Here is a 22,370-nt window from a genome sequence, read left to right as displayed (position 1 = left end):
CTTGGTTTCATATGAATATTAGGTTGTCAATATACATAAAAAAAAATGTAGGCAAACCTTTACAGCACCCCCTAATCATATGAAATTTACTACAAATGCAACAATGCATAATTTCTGGCAACAGCTTGAAAAGAAAGAGTGTGTGTTATATTTTCAAAGCACTTCACTATCCATTTAAATTTTATTACTTGTTATAATGGAAGCTTATTGTTCTATTTTCTATTATTGTTAAAAAAATTTAATGGAAGAGAATCTCTAAGGTTAAATTTATAATGGGTTTATATAAATATTAAACAATACTGAAGATCAAACTCTCTTTTAATGTAAAAAATACAACCTCTAAATTTAGAGAAAGAGGCATGAACTTTCACAGAATCACATTGAAAATATTGAAAGACAAATATCAGCTTAAAAAGCAGATCAAAAATAAATAATCACTAAATGTCTAAAATATTTTTCCATTCTAAAAACAACCATGCAATCTTAAAAGTGAGAAATTTAAAACATATTAGCTAAGTAAGCTTGGTGCATATTGTTCTTAGTTTTATGTTTGAACATATATAGCATATGGTTGCCATTTATAGTTAACTAATATTATATAGTGGTTCCATGTCTCTTTCAACCTTTAAATTTACTTATTGTAAGAGGATCAGTTAAAGATGACACTTCCCTGTTGAAATAGATTACTTAGATAGGAGAAAAAACAGCTTAATGACATCAGTTTAGAATATCAGGAAGCATATATAATTCCCAAGACAAAATATGTTCTGAATCCAGACAAATTAGCATCTGGTCTCACATAAAAACAATAGATTTTTGAAAATGTTCACTGAAACTTCCTGGGCTGAATATGTAATCTAGTTATTTGATATTATATAAATAATGCCAATATTTTTATACACTAAAGTTTAATAATAAAGACATGCCATTTAGTTCAATAAAGTCAATCATATGTTATGAATGGAACATCAAAGTAATAAATTCTAGCCGGTAACAAAAAATTGTATAAACAAGTGAACATCAGATCAATAACTAATGGATGCACATCAAATTAGTAACTAATGGTCCAATGAACATCTGATCTCAATAGAATCAGATCAATAACTAATGGACCAGCAATATATATACACTGGATTAATAAGTAATAGACTAATAGATATCAGACTTAATGCTGAACTAATGAAGATCAGATCAACTAGACCAACAAGGAGCATCAGATCAATAAGTACTTGACCAATAAAGATCATGCCAGTAATTACTGGTGTAATGAACAGATTAATAATCAATGCTGGACCTATGAACACAAGATCAACAAGTACACAAGAAACATCAATAACTAGTGGACCTATGAACATTGTATCCTAACAAGTACTGGACTAAAGAACATCAGATAACTAATGGTTCAATGAAAATCAAATCTCAACTGAACTGAACCAAAGAACACCAGTTTAAAAACTAATGAACATTGAATTAATAACTATTGGACTAATAAACATCAGGTCAATAAGTGTTGGATCAAGGAACATCAAAACAATAACTAGTGGCCTAATAGGTATCAGATCAAGGAACATCAGGTTAATTTGTGATGGACCAATGAACATCAGACCAAGATTAACAAGACCATATATGCATACATGTACCTTGCAAATGAAATGAAATGAAATGGGGTTTAACGTCCTACTGTTCTGCTCCAAACTGGGTTAATGAAGAAGGGCATATGCCATACAGTGTGCTATGAGGGGAAATTTTGCCCGGACAGCGGCACTACGGCCTACTCTTATTTCGAATTCCAACTGTCAAGGGATCTTTTACGTGCATGCCAATGTGTACACGGGACCACGGTTTTTCATCCCATCTGAACGACTAGACAGCTGTCCTTGCCAGGCCCTCCGTCCTGCATCACTGACAAGGGGGAACCACGCCGGAAAATCTGGATGAACTTTCTCGGCCAATGCAGGGATCGAACATCCGACCTCCAGGCTAGCAAGATGTTGTCGCCTCTTCCATTTCTAGGCTTACAGTGAAACAAGGCTAATAAAAACATTTATTTGTTGAATAATTATTCTTCTATGGCGCATATCCATTGCAAATACATATGCAGGCTATTATTACAGTGTTTATATCAGATAATAAAAGATATATGTATGTTTATTTGTTGTACTTCATACAACAGACACATGTTCCTGTTTCTAATATACAGACAATTACTGGTATATCTTAGTTTTAAATTGGTGTAAATTTCTATAGACATACTAAATGAGTGCATTATTTGGTCAGATGGAATAGATCTTGTTTAAGTATCTAAAAAATCCCTCACAACACTACTACTTCCATATCACAAACTTGAAAACAAAAATCCATTTGAAAACTTTTTATTCATAGGAATCATGAAATCATAAATTTCAAAATAATGGAGTCTGAACACCTAACTAGAATGTCTTATATTGAAGTCTTTTAAAGGGAATGGAAACTTATTGACATTGTTTCCTGAAGCTGACAACGACTTCTAGTGACCCAATTCTGGCCTATGTTAATTTCAACTAAAATTTTGAATCAAAGTCCATGCCATTAACCCGAAATTGAACACTATTTAAGTAATAGACAACAATGCGTAGTTTAAGAAGGTTTCAAATCAAACTATTTGTATACTGATTCTGGAGTCCCCCAGGGAAGTGTGCTGGGTCCTTTCCTATTTTTAATTTATTTAAATGATATCTCCGATAATATTACTAACAACATAAGGCTATTCGCCGATGATACTTCACTTTTTACCATTATTCATAATGATCCTCTAAGTAGCGCGAACTCTATGACTGAAGATCTGAATATTATCTCATCGTGGGCTAAACAATGGTGTATAACTTTTAACCCCAATAAAACTAAAGATATTATTTTTACTAGGAAAAATACAATCCATCCAGACGTTGTTTTTGAAAATACAAAAGTTGAAAACGTAACTACTCATTGTCATTTGGGAATAACATTTCAGTCTAATGCATTATGGTCAAAACACATTTCAAATATATACCAGAAAGCTTGTGGTCGACTAAATATTTTGCGTATACTGAAATACAAAATTAACAGAATTTCACTTAACAAAATATATCTTGCTTTTATTCGTCCGATTTTAGAATATGCCGATATTGTATGGGATAACTGTTCAAAAAAGGATTCTGATCTATTAGAAAGTGTTCAAACTGAAGCAGGTAGAATAATAACTGGCCTTAGAAGAAATTCATCTAAAAACAATGTATACAAAGAGCTTGGTTGGGAATCATTGTCTAATCGCAGAATAAAACACAAATTAATTTACTTATACAAAATAAAGAATAACCTAAGTCCCACTTATCTATCTGAAGCCTTTAAAAAATTTGAACCGTCTGTATCAAATTATAACCTTCGAAATGAAAATCTGAACCTCAATCTACCATTTTGTAAAATGAGTTCATATTCTAATAGTTTCTTTCCCTGCACAATTAAACTTTGGAACAACTTACCTGAAAATATTAAAACTTCACAAACGTTAAGTACATTCAAACTGGGCCTTTCACGCGTGTATCCTTTAATTAGACCACTACTATATTATAATACTGGAAATAGGAAAGAGAATATTATCCATTGCCAATTAAGAAATAAAGCTAGTAACTTAAATAATCACTTATTCTACCATTTTATTAGTGACACAAAGATGTGCCCTAAGTGTAATTCTGCAGACGAAGATAATTACCATTATTTTTTCATATGTCCAGCCTCCTCTGCCCCAAGAAAAATTCTAAAAAATAATCTACACCACCTTAATCAAAATTTTACAATTGACCTGATCCTATATGGCAACCCCTCTCTTTCAGATAATACCAATTCCAACATATTTGAAATAGTGCAAAAATACATAAAAGACAGCAAGAGATTTTAAAACTTTAACATTTAAAACTTAAAATTACACTTCAAAATGTATATATGTTTGTTACTCACTGTCTGTACATATGTCACCACTGTATTGTAAACATAAGATTTAACTATTTTATATGTTTGGAGAGAACTTATATAGGCCTTGCCTGTTGTTCAATCCAATTCAGTTTATTGAATAAAATATTGTTTAAACTAAACTAACCCGAAATAAACAGGGTAAAGTAATGATGATATATTACATATCGAACACTTTGTAATTATCCATGAAATAATTGTAATTTAATGCATTTACTGTTAAGGGACATATGCCAAAATGTAATTCAGATAGGGGTTCCCTGTTACAGATATATGTGACCATCACATCAAAATGGGTGGTAAGTGGCAATTTGGCCATATAGAGTTATTCACATAATCACATTCCAAGCTTCATTTTGGTACCATTCCCGGCTCCATATCATGTTCAATGGCCGAAATATCGCCAAATATGGCCAGGTCAATTAGAGAGAATTCCAAAACCAGATTTTGAGAAAATCCAGGTATAAAATTGATTCTTGAAAGATAAAATTTCCTTAGCAACCAATATTTAATACTAACATTTTCACTACCAAAGTAATGATTTCTATTCTCAGGCAGAACTATACCAATACAGGCATATGGGACTTACTACCTGTTCCAATGTGATGGGTCACAAATTACCAGCATCGTAATGATTTAGTATAAAGTCGTTTGTATGACCAAGGTAAACAACGGATACTTAAAAGCTTTACAATGTTTTAAACTGTAATCAACATGTACAGATTAACCTAACAATTTCAAAGACTATGGTGCAAAATTCATACAGTTCTGTTATTTTATAAGGTTATGCCTGGACCTATCTAATAATTAATCTAGTATAATGTTGTGACTTCTTTGTAAATCAATGCATTAGAAATGGAGTAAAGCTTGATTTCGGTGAAAAATAAAAAAAAAAGGAACATACTACATTGACAATGAAAACACAGGTTTTTGGTTGATCTTCATACAAAAATATTCAGTTACCTTATATTATTTCAAATTTATAAAAATAAGTTCAAAATACGAATCATGTAATCATATCTTAAGTCAAAGGGCAAAGTTGTTCATGTAACTAAATCAATCTAAAATTTCAAAATGGCACTTAATACATCTGTGCAAAAACAAAGTGCTTCCGTATTTACAAATTTTATAAATTTCATTTTCTTTCTTGAAAAAGTAGAACCATTACAAATATTTCATTTATTTTGAAATGTTTGGGAATCTTTTTAAAGGCTATAATTTTATATTGACTATAAAGGTGACCCGCACTAGGAAGATTTTCTAACCTGTTGCGGAGAGAAGAGACCCACATTTTATTGGCTTTAATGAGAATTTATTTATAACATGTGGCCAGCAGACAAAGTATGATAAAGTTACTTTAATTGAGTCAGTGTATAAAATTCATAGAAAGCATTCTATATTCACTGTTCTACTGAACTAGGAATGACTCAACCTCTGTAATTCCACCTATAAAAAATCTACCTGGTCATGGTAACATGTGTTTAGTAGGCATTAGGTAAACTACCATACACATACTAGAATACTTAACTTTCTGCAATAGTCTCTGTGTACTGCTTATTTATTACAAGTTTGGTACAGCTACAGGGATCAAAACAGGAAAATAAACTTTAAAAAGTAACAATGTTCAACAACTGTAATATGTAATCATCTAGACACAATTAGTAACAAGGTTCACCATCTATAAGTAGTTTCAACATCCATCAGTGGGTTCACTCACCATCAGCAACAAGGTTCACCATCAGCAACAGGATTCACCATCAGTAACAATGTTTATATGTGTGTTCTGTAACTGGCTGTAACAAGGTTCACCATATCTTTTGTAACTAGGTTCATAGTCTACAAATGAGATCACTATCTGTAACAATGTTCAGCACCAGGAACTAGGTTCAACATCTGTAAAATGATTCACCATCTACAGTAGGGTTCACGATCAGACAAAATATTTGCCATCTATACCAATGTGCACAATCCATGAGAAGGTTCAGCATCATTAAATAGGTTTTTCATCTGAAGCTAGGTTCACCGGCTATCACTATGTCCACCATCTACAGTTCTTAATCTCAAGTTCACCATCATAGGTTCAACATCAGTAAATTGTTTAATCATTTGTAACAAAGTTCACCATCTGTAACATGGTTCACCATCTGTAAAAAGGTTCACTCTCTGCAACATGCAACATGGTTTGTCATTTGTAACAAAGTTCATCATCTGTAACAAGGTTCATCATCTGCAACATGGTCCACCATATGCAACAAAGTTCACCATTGGCAACATGGTTCACCACCTGTAACATGGTTCACCATCTGTAACAAGGTTCACCATTTGCAACATGGTTTACCATCTGTAACATGGTTTATAATCTGTAACAAGGTTCACCATATATATTTATGATCTTTTCAAAATACAGTGTGAACAAATATTTTCCTACTGGGATTACCAAGTCTTAAATCTTTCTCTCTTCTTTCTGTTTTAATTCTTTTGTCAGCATAATGTCCAAAAATAAATTCTGGAAATATTCCCTATTTATCTCAATTAACATGGGTACCTGACTAAGTATGTATTTTACAACTGGTTTCTGATAAGAGAATAAATCAATTGTAAAGGTTGTTGTGACCACACCGAAGTAAATTGTAGTATGAATAAAGCGTGTGTATACATAACCACCATAATGTACCCAACTAGAATAAATAATCTACTACATCTGTTAATATCAATATCATATTATAACTAGTATTAAACAGATTTAATTAATTCAAGTATTTTTATACATAATCAAACATTGGAAAATGATATGTACCTATGCAAAGACCAAAGATTGTTTGCCAGGCAACAATAAAACCTAAGTCATCTGAGAAGTTCATATAGGCTTTCACATTGTGAATAAAGAGAGAGAGAGAGAAATGGGGTTTAACGTCCACTCAACACAAACTAGGTCATTTCGTGACTAACATATGGTTTTAATTTTTATTTCAATAATTCGCTTGCGTGTAGGGGTCTTTAGCAGTGGGAAGAAACTGGAGGACCCGGAGAAAACCCACGAGGTTGGACAGTCGACCCTACTCCTTGTTAGTACAACCGGGGATTCGAAACCACGCCAGTTGACTCAATGACAGACTTTATGATACAGCGTGCACACGCTAACCATTCAACCATCCAACCCCCCCATTGTGAATAAAATAAAATGTATAATATCATCAGTGTGTTGACAAGAATATATGGTATCATCAAGGGCAATAACTCTATAAGTAGTAATCTGAAATTATTCTGATTTTTATTCATCATAATAATCGAAAGAAAGAACATAAATTTAAAGTAGATCACATGATGCCTTTTGCTGTTAGAGCATTCACAAGTTCAGCAAAGTGAGCAAGGGCCATAACTCTTTAAGTTTATATCAAAAATTAGTAAAATTAGACACTTATATCTCATTAATGTAATCAGGAAATCAAGACAAAGAGCGAATGTTGGAGATTATTACACTGCTCTTTGATTACAAGACAAACGTAAGTGTCTATTAGACAAACACTATTAGTTCAATAATTTGATTATCTATTTACCGGTAATTACATCTTACCATCAATCCAATTCTAATAAAAATCTATATATTTTTATTACACAGTCATACTTTCTGAAAAAATTTTCAAATTATTATTTTATTTTCATTCAAGAAACCAAGACAGAATCTAGAGAACTAGACAAGCATTAGATCTAAAAATTATGTTAGTGCTGAAGATCTACAGTATTTTCAGAGTTCCACATTTTTGTTAACATTATATAAATATTGATTTATAGGATAATGAAACGAAATGAAATGGGGTTTAATGTCCTACTGTTCTGCTCCAACTGGGCTAATGAAATCAGGATTTAGGATAAAGAAAACTTTTAAAAGATCAACAGATGTCAATTCATTTGTCCTAATGAAATCATGTGAAGCACAGAATTATAGACGATAACACACGTTCCTTAGTTTTTACATCTTTATGTCAGATGAAGGTGGATTTCCGATCATCGTGATAAAAGAAAATCTACAATTTTTTTTATACAAGCTGCTTCTATAGATTTGAAAAAAAAACCTGATACATACATATATACACAGTTATAATGATTCATCTTTCTTTTATACAACATAAAAGAAGTTCATAGAAAAAAATTAAAATCATAGCTGTAAGATTTTTTAGTTTTTATAATAATATTTTATTAAAAAGGAACAGAACAAACACATACTAAAAGTCAGATCTAAGATCTACTTGCAGAAATTTGGATTATAACATGTTCTTCTTAATCACTCAAAATGTTTTCTCTTTAAACATATTTTCGCGGTGTCTGTGATTCTCCTAAAATCAGTACATGACATTTCTTCGTTTTAATACTATAATAGTACTACACACATACTAAAAGTCAGATCTTAGATCTACTTGCAGAAATTTGGATTATAACATGTTCTTCTTAATCACTCAAATCGTTTTCTCTAAACATATTTCCGCAGTGTCTGTGATTCTCCTAAAATCAGCACATGACATTTCTTCGTTTCGTTGTGAATTTCCCAGTATTTCTAATTTTTACAGCAGAAATTTTGTCTTAAATATTTGATATCAGAAGCCTATCAGCGGTGATTTAAATTGACCAATAAGTCGTGTTTGCAATGTCGAAGACTATGGATGATATGAAGTTAGAGACTAGCCTACTTTAAGTCAATATTAAAGGGGTGAGAGAATAAGCTTTTTGAGGTTAAATACCCCAATTAACAGCATTATCTTAGTTGATTAAGTGCATTATTATGTGTTTTGGTAAGAGAAAGGGAGCACCGGATGGGATAATAAACTATGTATGTATTTAAGATTTTGAAATGGACCTGCTGGAAGAAATATGCTATGAAACATTACAGTTATAGGCATATATATAATATAATATAGTAGATTGCCAAACAAAAAACCTTCAAGCAATTCACCCACCCCAAATGTCATACTTATATTGAGTGAAGATATAATGGCAGACGTACATCCTGGTATTTACTACAACACCTGCTATTCTTTTAATACTATATAGTACTACACACAATAATACTATTCTTATTTCTAGTAAATATTTCTCCTAAACATTTCATTCATAAAATGAGTACAGTTTTATTCATGTGGTTGAGAAAACACATTGATTTAGAGCCATGAAACCAGAGACCATCGGAAGTACATGATCTCACATTGGCACCAAAAACTAAAGTCTATGCCTGGAAGCTTGACCCAAGGAAAAGGAATAACATATACTCATATACATCATCAAGTTACCTTTTCCACATCATCACCCCATCAAATGTATAAAAAAGAAATTACTTGAAAGACTGGTTTTAAATTGAAACCCAAGATAATTAAGAAATTACATGACCTCAGGGATGTTGAAGATTTAGATGGACAAAAGCCACATGGCAAAGTTTAAAGAACAAGGAAGCAGTTCAAGTTATTTCAAACAATTTTACTATGTTTATAAATAGATAATATGCTTTCTCGGCTTTTTATCTTTTAAAATCATTGTTGTACTTTTTATTATGATGATTTATCTGTAATGATTTTTATTCTGTTGGGGGGGGGGCGGGCGAATGGTTAGTGGGTGCACCTTGTATCATTAGGTCATTGAGTCAACTAGTGTGGTTTTGATTCCCCGCTTGTATGTGAGAAAGAGAAAGAGTAGGGTCGCCTGTCCATCCTTGAGAGTTTTCTCCAGGTCCTCTGATTTCCTCCCACTGCTAAAGACCCCTATGAGCAAGCGAATTAATGAAATAAAATTTAACCATATGTTAGTACCAAAATGACCTGGTGTCCAGTGGACGTTAAACCCCACCATTTCTCCCTTTTCTCTCATTTATTCTGTTAATCCTATTGATTTTGTTGCAAAATTTTAATTAATTTATTTTCCTTGAGTTTAAATATAAGATATATAATAGCATGTGAGTGCTGTAAAGTGTGAGAATACCTAAAAGGTGTGAAAACACCCTAAAAAGAGTGAGAAAGCCCTGAAAAGTGTGAGAAATAATGAGAATCCCCTGAAAGATGTGAGAACCCCCCCCCCCCCGAAAAATACCCCCATGAGTAATTTTGCTAGTATTTTTAATTAGTAATAATGAAATATTTCAAAAATATAGATCAATGAAAAAATATTTAAAATAAGACTAAAAAGTTTAACAAAATGTTTTCAAATACAATAATTAGTGATAGAACCAGGAATGTACAGTCAGGGGTCGGGGTATTCAAGTAAATTTTCAAAATTGCACAATCTGGCTACATTAAAATACAAGCATTATTGTGATAAAAGTATAAAGTTATTATTATGATATCTACATGTATGTCAATCAAATGTTATATAATTATCAGAATATTATGATATCCTGTCACTAATGACATATATAATGTCACAATGAATATATACATAGTAAAAGAGGATATGGGCGTTACCTAAAGAAAATAATCACATCTAATAAAGAAACTAATTTTGGCTAATGAAACTTATTTGTCGTTTTTATCATTTACATACGCGGTACTTGAAAACAAAATATATATATGTGGGAGTTTTATATGCACATGACTTGTAACCCATTGATTTTACCCAAGGCTACCCAGAGAAGAATTTTTGTGTTGAGGGACATTTAATCTATAGTGATTCCCTCAAAGCTAGCCATATCCACACCTCCCCGCCCCCTTTCTGATCGATGCTAAGAGCCTATGGAGTGCTTTCACAAGCTTTATATGGAATCCCACTTGTGATTAACTGATTAACATGCTATCCCATTTAGTTAGAGGTGTCAGTAAAAGTGAACTTTAACAGATTAAGGGCAGCACAAGCCCTCAAAAGGGCAATATGAAACAGTTTTCAAAAAACAGTAACTCAGATTTAAATGTGTTGAAAGTTGATCTTAATAGGCTTAATTTTATAATCATGATCTTGTATTTTGCCTTTGCTGGAAATTTGTGAAAATTCCTGTGGGTAGTCGGACCCTGGTTCCAACACCACCCCCAACCCCAGTTACTGGATTATCTTGGTGTACCACCACTATTCATTATTTTCATGGTGAGGGATATTTGATCTACAGATTAGTCATTGAGTTCTGCATATTCCTTAAGCAATGGTAATGAGCTAATTAAACAGTGCTAGACTATAGTAATTATGTTTCTATTGGGTTGATAGTCAAAATAGTTAATACTGACTCTGGGGTTTTCAATAATTTGTATACCACAAAAATCTTAATGTTCTACACACCTACTATAAAACCATTGTTCAGCTATAAGAATTTAGGTGTGTAACATAATGATAATACAGTAATAACCTGTTGTATATGTCTCAACACAGGTATTATATTATGATTAATTATTAAGGGCTGTGTAAAATTTTAGGAATTTAAAAAGATTATGCAAATGAACAAGGTAGGTAAAAACAATGCATTATGAGTAACCTTTCATTTCCACCTTCATGTTAGTGGTTTATGCACCTCAAATGCTCAATTACAAAGATTCCTGCTGAGGCCCATATATAGTCCCATTAACAAATATTCTGACATGATCTCCAAGCATTGTCTTTATAGTTTATATCATTGCTTTCTATGTCAATCCCATTCCAAAAGAATGGTAAAAACTGCCATTGTATTATCCACGGTTATAAATAGATTACATAACTTGTAAAGCCGATATCAGAAAAAAATACTCCCAGTCTAAAGTAAATATTAGCACTGTGTGTTACAGAGTATTGACCAGTTTTTCTTGTTGGTGCGTGAATCAAATTATCTATATAGACCTAGATATTCCTGTTAATAAAACTATATCTTTTACTTACCCGTGATTATATGGTAGAGTACCGGTACATAAGCTAGTATATCCATACGCTTTGATATATTCATGCTGACAGCTTCGACATGTAAACATAGACTGCCTGATTCGATCCACGCCGCTTATTAAATGACTATACTATACTGTACAGTAGGCTATTTGTGCAATAAAGGCGGAAATGGTCGGACAAGCGCGAAGGAATGATTCAGAGATACCGTATGGCGTATGGACTGAACCATTCTAGTCAGGGTTCATGGCTTTCGTCAAATAATTAATAAGCACATCACTGATATATTAAATGATCTGAAAGTTGACTGGCTAAGTAAATTATAACTTGCGCCAATGCAACGTTTCATACATTGTAAACAAATTCCTAGCGTGGAAGGACTTTGCCGCCAAATTTGATCACGTGTCCACGAACACGTGGAACACATCTTACACTTGTCTTAGTACAATATCACTGCATAAATATTACCGACGCTGGCACTCTTTGGTGTTAACTAGCTTTTTTTCTAAATTTAATTTGAATAATATAATTGTTTTTTTTTGTTGCAAATTCACATATATAACTAGTGTAGGCACTATATGTGTAGGACTGCATACAAGAATTTACAAATCTTCTCCCAATGTCTCCAACTCAGATCATTTGGGTGATCGGCAAGACGTAGGCTTATTAAGCTAGTAGAACACAATGAACACTTCTCCGATTGAATAATTAAGACGGAATTAAAACGAATAGTTTTGAAGAGAGATAACAACTATATTTTTTTTTTCACAATGAAATCAGTTTATACATTCCAAACATTGTAGGCTGTATTCTGTGGGGTGGGGTGGGGGAATAAGGGGAAGAAAGCCTAGCCTTTCGGTTGAAAAGTTGAAACAAAATCCGAATTCAATCGATTGGCGTGAGTGGAGTTGAATTAATATGAGATTTTATAGGTCTAATCAAATTATTAGATACTATAGACCCATTTCGGTTTTAGATATTTCAGTTTTATTCTACCAGTCGATTAATGAATTTTTACCGTTTTGTTAAACTTATCAATGCTAAAATACGAGAACCTATACTTTATCACAAAGATAAACGATAATACTAACTGCTAAGTATTAAACAGGCATTATGTATATATAAGAGCTAAATCTGCCTAATGCAAGTCTTTCTTTGGGCTTTAAATGTTATATGAATTATTAATTAGACATTATTTTATTAACATGACAAGACCATAATTAACCATGGATGCCATCGGTTGGCTTGGATTTTAAATAGATTAGAACGGTTAGGCCATTTAATGATTTAATTTAAAAATGGAGAAGCGAGGCTAAGATTCGAATCACCAGTACGGTGGTTATGATCAGTGTACACATCTTGTCAAAACTACAACTATTGATAACTTTGCTCAAATTAAAGTAATTTGAATTAAATTTTCAATACATGTATATTGATTTTGCAGTACCTATTTTTGAAATATTATAGCTAGAACGGCCCTCTCTTTATCTAAATCTTACATAATGCCTCTTTCATTTTGCAAAATCTATTTTTGAAATATCTTTATCTTACCACTTTAATAGATGAACTAATTAGATCTAGAGGCGTGTCTAGCTGTTACACACTAAGTGACAAGTTGGTGCGCACCCTAAATGACCCTATGATAAGTTAACACGGGTTTCTTTATATAACGGACGCATCGTCATTATTACAGTTTAATAAAATCACCGTACCATGATGCGATGATTCATTGTGTCAAAAACTTACAAGTGTGGGCCAACGCGTTCTAATATGACACGACGGTGTATAACAGTAATCCAATAAAATAAGTCCATATTTGGAAAAACGTTCATTAATAATTAATTCATATTTAAACAGCAATCGACTAAACCCAGTAGACCTATAGTAATATTATTACAGATGCTTTTGTTTACATTTAGATCAATATATGATAACATAGATAGTGTACGGGATTGGGAATATCAATAAGATACTTTTCTTTGAAATGAAAGATTGAAAAAAAAACCAGGGGAACATATTCTTCATTAGTTCTTTCTACATCCTTGGCTGTAAATGTTTTTAGTTATAAAAACCCAATACGACCCAAAAGACGCACTAGAAAAGGTTCATGCCTTCATTTATTGATAATTTATATATGTCCCCTTCTCATATTCCAGATACAAGAGTAAATTGATTTTTTGTATGGAAGACCAAACAGCTCTTTATTTAGAGTTTTTAATTCTTAGTTCCCAATATTTATTCTTATCTCTTCCTTTGTCATACACCGACATTTGTATGCTAAATTTAACATTTGTATCTTAAAATCAATATTTGTTTTACAAATCACACATTTTTATTTTAACTGCTGATTGATTGACAAGATATGTCGGTTCTCAATAGAAATGACTGTGTTAAATATCACGTGTTATTAAATGTATTAAAATGAGCCTTCTTTGTGCGGGTTAAAGTCGGTTTTGGCCAATAAGAAAGTTCCTTGTTTTCCGCCTGTCAGTGGTGCAGCAGGGCGCAGGGTCTGACAAGGAACAGCGTATCCTAGTCATTCGGGTGGGATGAACTTTATCAGCCAACACCGGGATCGAACCCGCGACCTCCATGCTAACGAGACAGCGTTTTACTCACTTATAGCCACAGTGGCTTCTATATAAATGGTTCCAAACTTCCACTTGATGTCTTCCGTCTTGCTCCAGTTGCACAGTAGTGGATCGTTCTAAGGGCTTCTTTTGAGCAGGTTTTGTCACCATTTGATGACAAAAAGGTCACTATGGCCTATACTATAATTCCCTTAATTTCCAATTAAACTGACCCTAAACTGCAATCTGTTGCACAGAGAATTACGAGTCTCGTATAATATCTCTGTCATAGATGACTGCCTTAACACGTGCTGTCACAGCACGCGGTGTGAATCATTGGCTGAATGGCGCGTGCATCGTTTACATAAGACATAACTGCTTCGGAGAGAATGCTGCATTTTAGTCATTTTAATACCCATTTACACTAGATCGGAAATAATTTTTAACTACAAATACGTCAAACGCCTTTATTTATTTTTCCAATATATACAAAAAATGTTTTAGAATTTAATTTGTCGCAGGAAAAAAGTTAATATTTCTAGCTCATTAAGCCGCATCAATGTCATCCTTATCAGTGATTGTCGCGGCCAAGCAAATATTCACTGCGGATCAGTGTGCCTAAACTGTAGTGCACATAGTTTAAAGATACATTATGGGAGATTAGATAAAGAGCTGACAGTCCTTACTATAATAGTTAGAAACTAGATAATGTAAAGGCAATTTGCTGAAAATTTCAGTCAAATTGGTCCACTCTGAACCGAGATTTTAGCGATTGAATTTTCGGCCTGGCCTCGATCATCATTACTAAAGTCGGTACGATAAAAACATTGTCTCGATTATCCATTCCACGATCAAATCATGAATGCAAGTCGAACAGCAAATCGGAACCTTATCCAATAAACACCACAGACTAGCGAAGACAGCGAGTTGATTATATAATGTATAATTAATAATTTAGATAACATTTCAGGCCTACAGATTTAGCTCTTGAATAATATATGTTTAACATATAATAAACCAATTCCCATTGAAATAAATCTGAAACCTTACCGCATTATATGATTTGATGAAATCCAACTGCTACGGAAGTATCTGTCCATTATAAAACGGCCGCCGAACCAGAATTAGAACACGCGGGTGATTTCATGTCATCCCGAAAATATGTTCCTCTCTTCCCCATTTTTAACATAATTACTTATTTCCAATCAAACTGTGATGATATATGTTATATTCTATGAATGGCATTTAGTAATTGGAACATAATCAAAAACACACTTTTATGGATAACAATTACTATGGTTTATTTCACGTCGCAGTGAAATAAACCATAGTAATTGTTATCCATAAAAGTGTGTTTTTGATGATATATGTTGAAAATTTTGCAACTGAAACTATTTTAACTTGCGCAAGGCCTCGAAAAGTGTATCAATTATAGCCTGAAACAAGACAGGACGCGGTCCAATATTTCAGGCGTGGTTTCCTGTCAGAATAGAGAATAGCGGCGACGAACCCTTTCTCGAGAAAATGTCCCCTTCTATGCATCTGTGTAGAGATTGTTCGATCGACTAATTCCCTGATGATGTTAGAAAAACTGATAATATTTTTGGTAAAATGAATATCATTTCCTTTAATTTTGTCCAAATTTAATAATGAAGAAAATTGAAAAGAAAATAATCGAAGGAACTTTTAAGTTAAAATTACGTAATAACAACAGTCTTTACATTGAAAAAACAAAAAAAAATTGGGGGCCTGGACGATCTGCAATTTCCCTTTGATCAAAATTCCGCCAACACTGTTGCAGAACATTAATCGTCATAGCGTTGATGACGTCATTAGCGGTAACTCTGGGAATATTGAGAAAATACACGGAATGATATCTGTGCATCGTTCTGATTTACTGAGATGTGCACGCTGTACTTCGGGGTTTCCGTTAACAGATATTGTAAGGTGTAAAATGTCAATCATGGGTATGTAAAATACGTGTACGTAAAATTTTAATAAGACTTTTTATTTCAACTAATTTAGGCTTAGTGGACAATTATGCATGCGTTAGGCCGGTCGTTAGGCTAGGCCTAAACGCATAGTCATCGACATAGGCTAGCTTATATATAGCCTAAGCCCATTAGTATTACTTTTTAAACTTTATTTATTTATTTAGTTTTGTTTGCAGGGGAAAGTTTATGCCCAGCTTGTCATGAAAGGGCACACCCGTCTTGTCGCAGTGTGCATACATTGGTTAGAGAAGAAGATATGAAATGTTTGGTTTGTTTGAAGTCCTCGGCTTCCATTGTTTGCCCAGCATGTCCTTCTATAAATGGTAGGTAACGAACCTATAGACCACTACTGTGCGAAATTATGCTGACATGGCCTTCAAAATCATCAGTAATTCTTGATTGAGGGGGAACTTAGATGTTCTTTGCGGGTGTGCAACTTTGTGTTAACGAATTTAAATGAAAATAAAACACAGACCAAACATCCAGGGTCGAAAATTGTTTTTAAGGTGCCTCTAGCAACAACAACACGCTTTGAAAAAGTCTGAAAAGGCACCACATACAATAAAGCATCCGCATCATTAAAACAAATTAACTGACAGCAGAGGAACGACGGCCTCTGCTTATGTCCAGTTTTTTTAAACCAGCGGTTGCCAGGCACAATACGCCAACAGTTTGGAAGAGATGGATAGAGTACAACTTAGTATAAGCTAAAAAACAAAAACGCGATTTTTCGTACAATCAGCGCCCATAATCCAGGAAGGTATGGTCTGAAAAGTGCGAATATCGAATGGAACTTAGATCTTTGGGTTATAAACACATGTATATGTTTTAAGTTTCATCAAAGTCGGTCAAAAATTGTGACATCTAGAGCGTCCACAACCTTCGTATTACAATTTGACACTATATGCGTACTGTACAAGGAGCTGTCATTTTGTCGGACAGTTTCGTTTCGATTTTCCCGAAATTCGAACTCAACCTTTATATGGCGTAACGTAGATACGCAGTTAAAAATAATATGGTAGTTTACACCAATTCGGGTAGAAACTAGTTGCCACCTTAATAGGGGTAACTCCTAGCCTTTGGTGGTGTAAACCGATAACACCCAACGAGTGTAGAACATTACACCACTTCCAGTAGTGTAACCTACCTAATAGTTTACACCCGTGGTTGTAGATTAAGCGTTACTCCTCAAAGATGTTTTGTAAGTTACACTTCCATTTTAATTATTACACCAACGCGGCTGTCATTTGTTTTGTTGAATATTTATTTCAAGCCAAGGACTTCTAGTTCAGAAAACTTGAAATTGGCTATCGGTCTCTATGAAAATTAGTATCGGGCGTATAGCCCGAACCAGATGTAGCCCGTTGGTTATTTTTCTTTTTTTTTATAAACAATATTTTTATTCAGGATGTCTGAATGGGATTGGTGAACAGGCTTAGCCTATGTAAAACCCCTCTCCCTAGATAATATACATACATAGTATTAAAAAGGAACAAAATGGGTGTATATACACAGTTAAAATGACAAACACATACATATGAGTGTAAATACATATCTAATGATACGGATTGGAATATACAATATATACTGTAGGCTACATTGTTAAGTAGATTTAAAATTAATATTGTAAATAAAACCACTATTAAGCAAGATTAAAATCTGTTTGACCTATCGATAAAATTGTGGACCTGGTTAAAAATATTGTTGTTTACATCGATACAATGGGTTGAGGACCCGAACAGGAGACAGTTAATGTTTTTGAGATCGTATTGTAGTTTGTCTATGGTTTCCTTTCGTGCATTTGAATATATAAGCATTGCAAGAGGTAGTGATCATTTTACAATGACATTAAATTGACAAATACCTAACATAACAGACTGATTCAAATTCAACTGCTGTTGGGCAATTAGACAATATATACTATTAAAAAAAAGTAGGGGATATTTGATTTTGGGGGCATAATACTAAAATATGCAAATGACTACGAAAAAAGTCACTATAGAACCTAACAGAAGAAACATTTCCAGTTACATGTGACGCCCAAACGCACCAATAGCTACCGCATGGAATGCAGGTGATGCTTGGGATCATCATGGGGGTCCAACCCAAGATTTGCACGACTCTGACTTTGAATGTTACAGTCATTGTGGCATTGAATTCCAGGGTGGAAACATCAGATTAATTGTTTTAGTGACCAGAAAACAAATTTTGATATGCGTCGGCTTACCCAAAATGAAAGGTTACGTGCCCTTGGCATGCTACAGATCGGCACAACACAGGCGGTTGTGGCGCGGACGATGAATGTTTCTCAGTCTGTCATAAGCAGGCTATGGTCCAGATACCGTGATACACAATCTGTACAGGACAGACCACGCTCAGGTCGACCAAGGGCGACAACTCAAGCCCAGGATCGATTTATCCGTACCTTGGCCTTGAGAAATCGTGTCATCACAGCAAATCAGATCAGCGCTCGTCTTCAAACAGACACTGGTGTGAGAGTGAGTGGCCAGACGATTCGGAATCGACTGCATAGGGGTCACCTTCGCGCCCGACGTCCTCGCGTGATCCCTTGTTTGAGAGATCATCACATTCAGGCAAGACGTCGTTGGTGTAGGGATCGTCAACACTGGGATAATCGACGCTGGAGCAATGTGATGTTTTCAGATGAGTCAAGGTTCACTGTTGATTTTTTGGACAGACGTAGGAGGGTGTGGCGTCGTCGAAACGAGCGCTTCCAAGACGTTAACGTCATCAGACATGATCGATTTGGGGGTGGTTCTGTTATGGTGTGGGGAGGCATCACTGTTGCTGGAAGAACGGCTTTACATGTTGTTGCAGGGCGTGTTACAGGCCAGTACTACCGGGACAACATCTTGGCAGTCCATGTTGTGCCGTTCGCACGACGTCATGGCAGCCGTTTCATCATCAAGGATGACAACGCAAGATGTCACAGGGCCAGGATCGTTACAGGTTACCTCCAACAACAGAACATCACCACATTACCTTGGCCAGCACTGAGTCCCGACCTCTCCCCCATCGAGCATGTCTGGGACATGCTTGGACAGAGGTTACGTCAACGTCAACAACGTCCTGCCAATGTCCAAGAACTTGATGCTGCGTTGCAACAGGAATGGGACAATCTGGACCAAAATGACCTTAGACGTCTCATTAGGAGTATGCCACGTCGGATCAATGCTTGTTTGGCAAACAGAGGAGGATTTACCCGTTACTGACTTGGTTGTGATGCTGTGGTAATTTTGCTGTTTGACCCCGGGTATCATTTTACCCTTATAATGGTCAGTCTGTGCCTTACTTAGTCTAACGATCATTTGGAATAAATCGATGAATGTGAACTTCATTTCATTTTGTCATTTGTTTCTTCGTCAGTTTCATTAGGTGACTTTAATAACACTTAAAAATCAAATATCCCTTACTTTTTTTGAATAGTATATATCAATTTACAATGAATATAAATCATGAGAAAAAATCAATACACATATCCTTACAACTTAGCTAAATAATGTGGTTTATTCGTTTATGCACCTCACCTGAATTAAGAATTATTAAAGATACATTATTGGAGATTTTTATAGAGAGTTGTCCATTCTTGCTATAACAGTTCAAAAGTAGATGATGAAAGAAGAATATATTGAAAAATTCAGTCAAATTACTTTATTCTGAACATAGTTATCATCGTTGTAATATTTGCCTAGAAATGGTAGCGAAATGTGTCTTCACCTTCGCCGATCGTTTGATTGACAGGCGTTAACTCCACCTACATATCTCGATTATCAAGTAAAGTTTTCAATGGCATACGGAAACGCTTTACAGCGGCCTCGCTAAGTACACTCTATCATTTAGCCTCGATCTAACTGACGTATTTTCATCAGGTTACCCCTTATTTGATTTAATCAATTAGTGAAATCCTATTTAAATCCGTGGGTCTACAGAGTTGATTTTGGTCTTGTTGTTTAAATAAAGATCTAATTTATAATTTCTATAACATCTGAAGCCTAAATTAAGACTTGCAATAATCAGATTTAGCTCTTGCATAATGCATGTTTAATTAAGAAATTGTACTTGGTAATATTTTGGAACATTTACATGTCTTTAAGTGTATACACGCTAAAATAATCTATACTTTACTCGTTACGAGTAAACACTCTTAAATGAGTTATAGTTGTGTTACTTTTGCAATTGACGCCATATTTTACAAAAAAAAAAAAAAAAAAAAATCGAAAAACGCTAGCTGTAGTGTAAAGTTTACACTTAATTAACATTGCTTTATAGTTTTTAAATACACCAATTTTTAACAGCGTGTATTTAAACGGTTTATAAAATCTGATAAAAAATTGTGACCTCGTACAATCAGGGACCATAATCCAGGAAGTTATGGTCTGATATATCGAAAGGAACCGAGATCTTTGGTTTATAAACATATATTTTTATTTTCATCAAAATCAGATAAAAAAATGTAACAACCATGGTATTACTACACACTTTTACACTATTTGTGTTACAGCTGCGGCAGTTTCGGTCCGATTTTTACTAAATTCAAACTCAACCATCACCATGGTGTAATCATGTAATTTTTACATCTAGAATGTCCACAAGCTAAAATCGCTATTTTGTCGTACAGTCAGGGGCCATAATCCAGAAAGTTGCCGTCCGATATGCGCGAAAATCGAAAGGAACCGAGATCGTTGGGATATAAGAATATGTTTTAAATTTCATCCAATTGGATCAAAATTGTAACCTCTAGAGGGTTCACAACATTGATATTATATACTTTAACACTATTTGCGGGAATTTCGGTCAGATTTTCTCGAAATTCGAACTCAACCATCATTATATTCGAACGGTTTCTTAAATGGAATTTTTAAACGATTTTTAAATTCGGATAAAAATTGTGACCCCTAGAACGTCCATAAGCTAAAATCGCGATTTTGTCGTACAGTCATGGGCCATAAACCAGAAAGTTACCGTCCGATATGCGCGAAAATCGAAAGGAACCGAGATCGTTGGGATATAAGAATATGTTTGAAATTTCATCCAGTCGGATCAAAATTGTAACCTCTAAAGGGTTCACAACATTGATATTATATACTTTAACACTATTTGCGTAGAGGGAGCGGTCATTTTGTCCGGAAGTTTCGGTCAGATTTTTACGAAATTCGAACTCAACCATCATTATGGTGTAACGGTCGTATATATTCGGGCGGTTTCTTAAATCGGATAAAAATTGTGACCTCTAGAGGGACCACAACTAAAAACACGATTTTTCGTATAATCAAAGGTCATAATCCAGGAATTTACTGTCCGAATATCGAAAGGAACCGAGATCCTTGGGTTATAATCATTCATTCCAAGTTTCAACAAAATCGGTAAAAATGGCGACCTCTAGAGTGTCCACAAGCTAAAAACATGATTTTTCGTACTATCAGGGGCCATAATCCATGTCCGATACATGCCAATATTAAAAGGAACATGTAGAATGCCCATAAATAAACTGTCGACGGATGCCCGGACGGACAAGGGTGACGACAATTTCATGTGGACGTATATAAAAAAATAGTGAACTCCAATATTACTACAGGCCCGGACTGTACAGTACAGGGCAGTGGACGCTTACGGCCATTCACTTTATTTGATATAAAATGAAATGAAATGGGGTTAAACCTCCTACTGGACTAATGAAGACGGGCATATGCCATACAGTGTGCTATGATGAGAATTTTGCCCGGGCAGCGGCACTACGGCCTACTCTTATATCGAATTCTGTCAGGGGATCTTTTACGTGCACGCAAATGTATACACGGGTCCTCGGTTTTCCGTCACATCCGAACGACTAGACAACTGTTGCAATTTGCTCACTACATTTTATTTTTATTACTAAATTATTTATTTTAGCGTTTCCGAGATTCTATACCGATTACCGCCCTTGTTTGAAATGTCGGTGTACATTTTGTGTTGTGTCCGTGGGGTTGTCTTGTGTAATTGCTTATTT

General features: G+C 34.4%; 1 protein-coding gene across 2 annotated transcripts in view; it reads right to left on the bottom strand.

Annotated features, from left to right (window-relative positions):
- Positions 1–12,142, bottom strand: part of LOC126827791 (uncharacterized) — a 29,071-nt gene extending 16,929 nt beyond the window's left edge. The window contains exon 1 of one of the 2 annotated variants that reach the window (XM_050557327.2): positions 11,800–12,142. In XM_050557327.2, the coding sequence (XP_050413284.1) occupies positions 11,800–11,863 (64 nt within the window). In that variant the 5' untranslated portion in view covers positions 11,864–12,142. Of the gene's footprint in view, positions 1–3,497; positions 3,546–11,799 lie in introns of those variants that run through there. The other variant, XM_050557328.2, reaches the window with a different exon arrangement.
- Positions 12,143–22,370: the final 10,228 nt, after the last annotated feature.

The sequence above is a fragment of the Patella vulgata genome, chromosome 7, assembly GCF_932274485.2.
Source record: "Patella vulgata chromosome 7, xgPatVulg1.2, whole genome shotgun sequence".
Taxonomy (NCBI): Eukaryota; Metazoa; Mollusca; class Gastropoda; family Patellidae; genus Patella; species Patella vulgata.
This window is presented reverse-complemented; position numbering and strand designations above follow the sequence as displayed.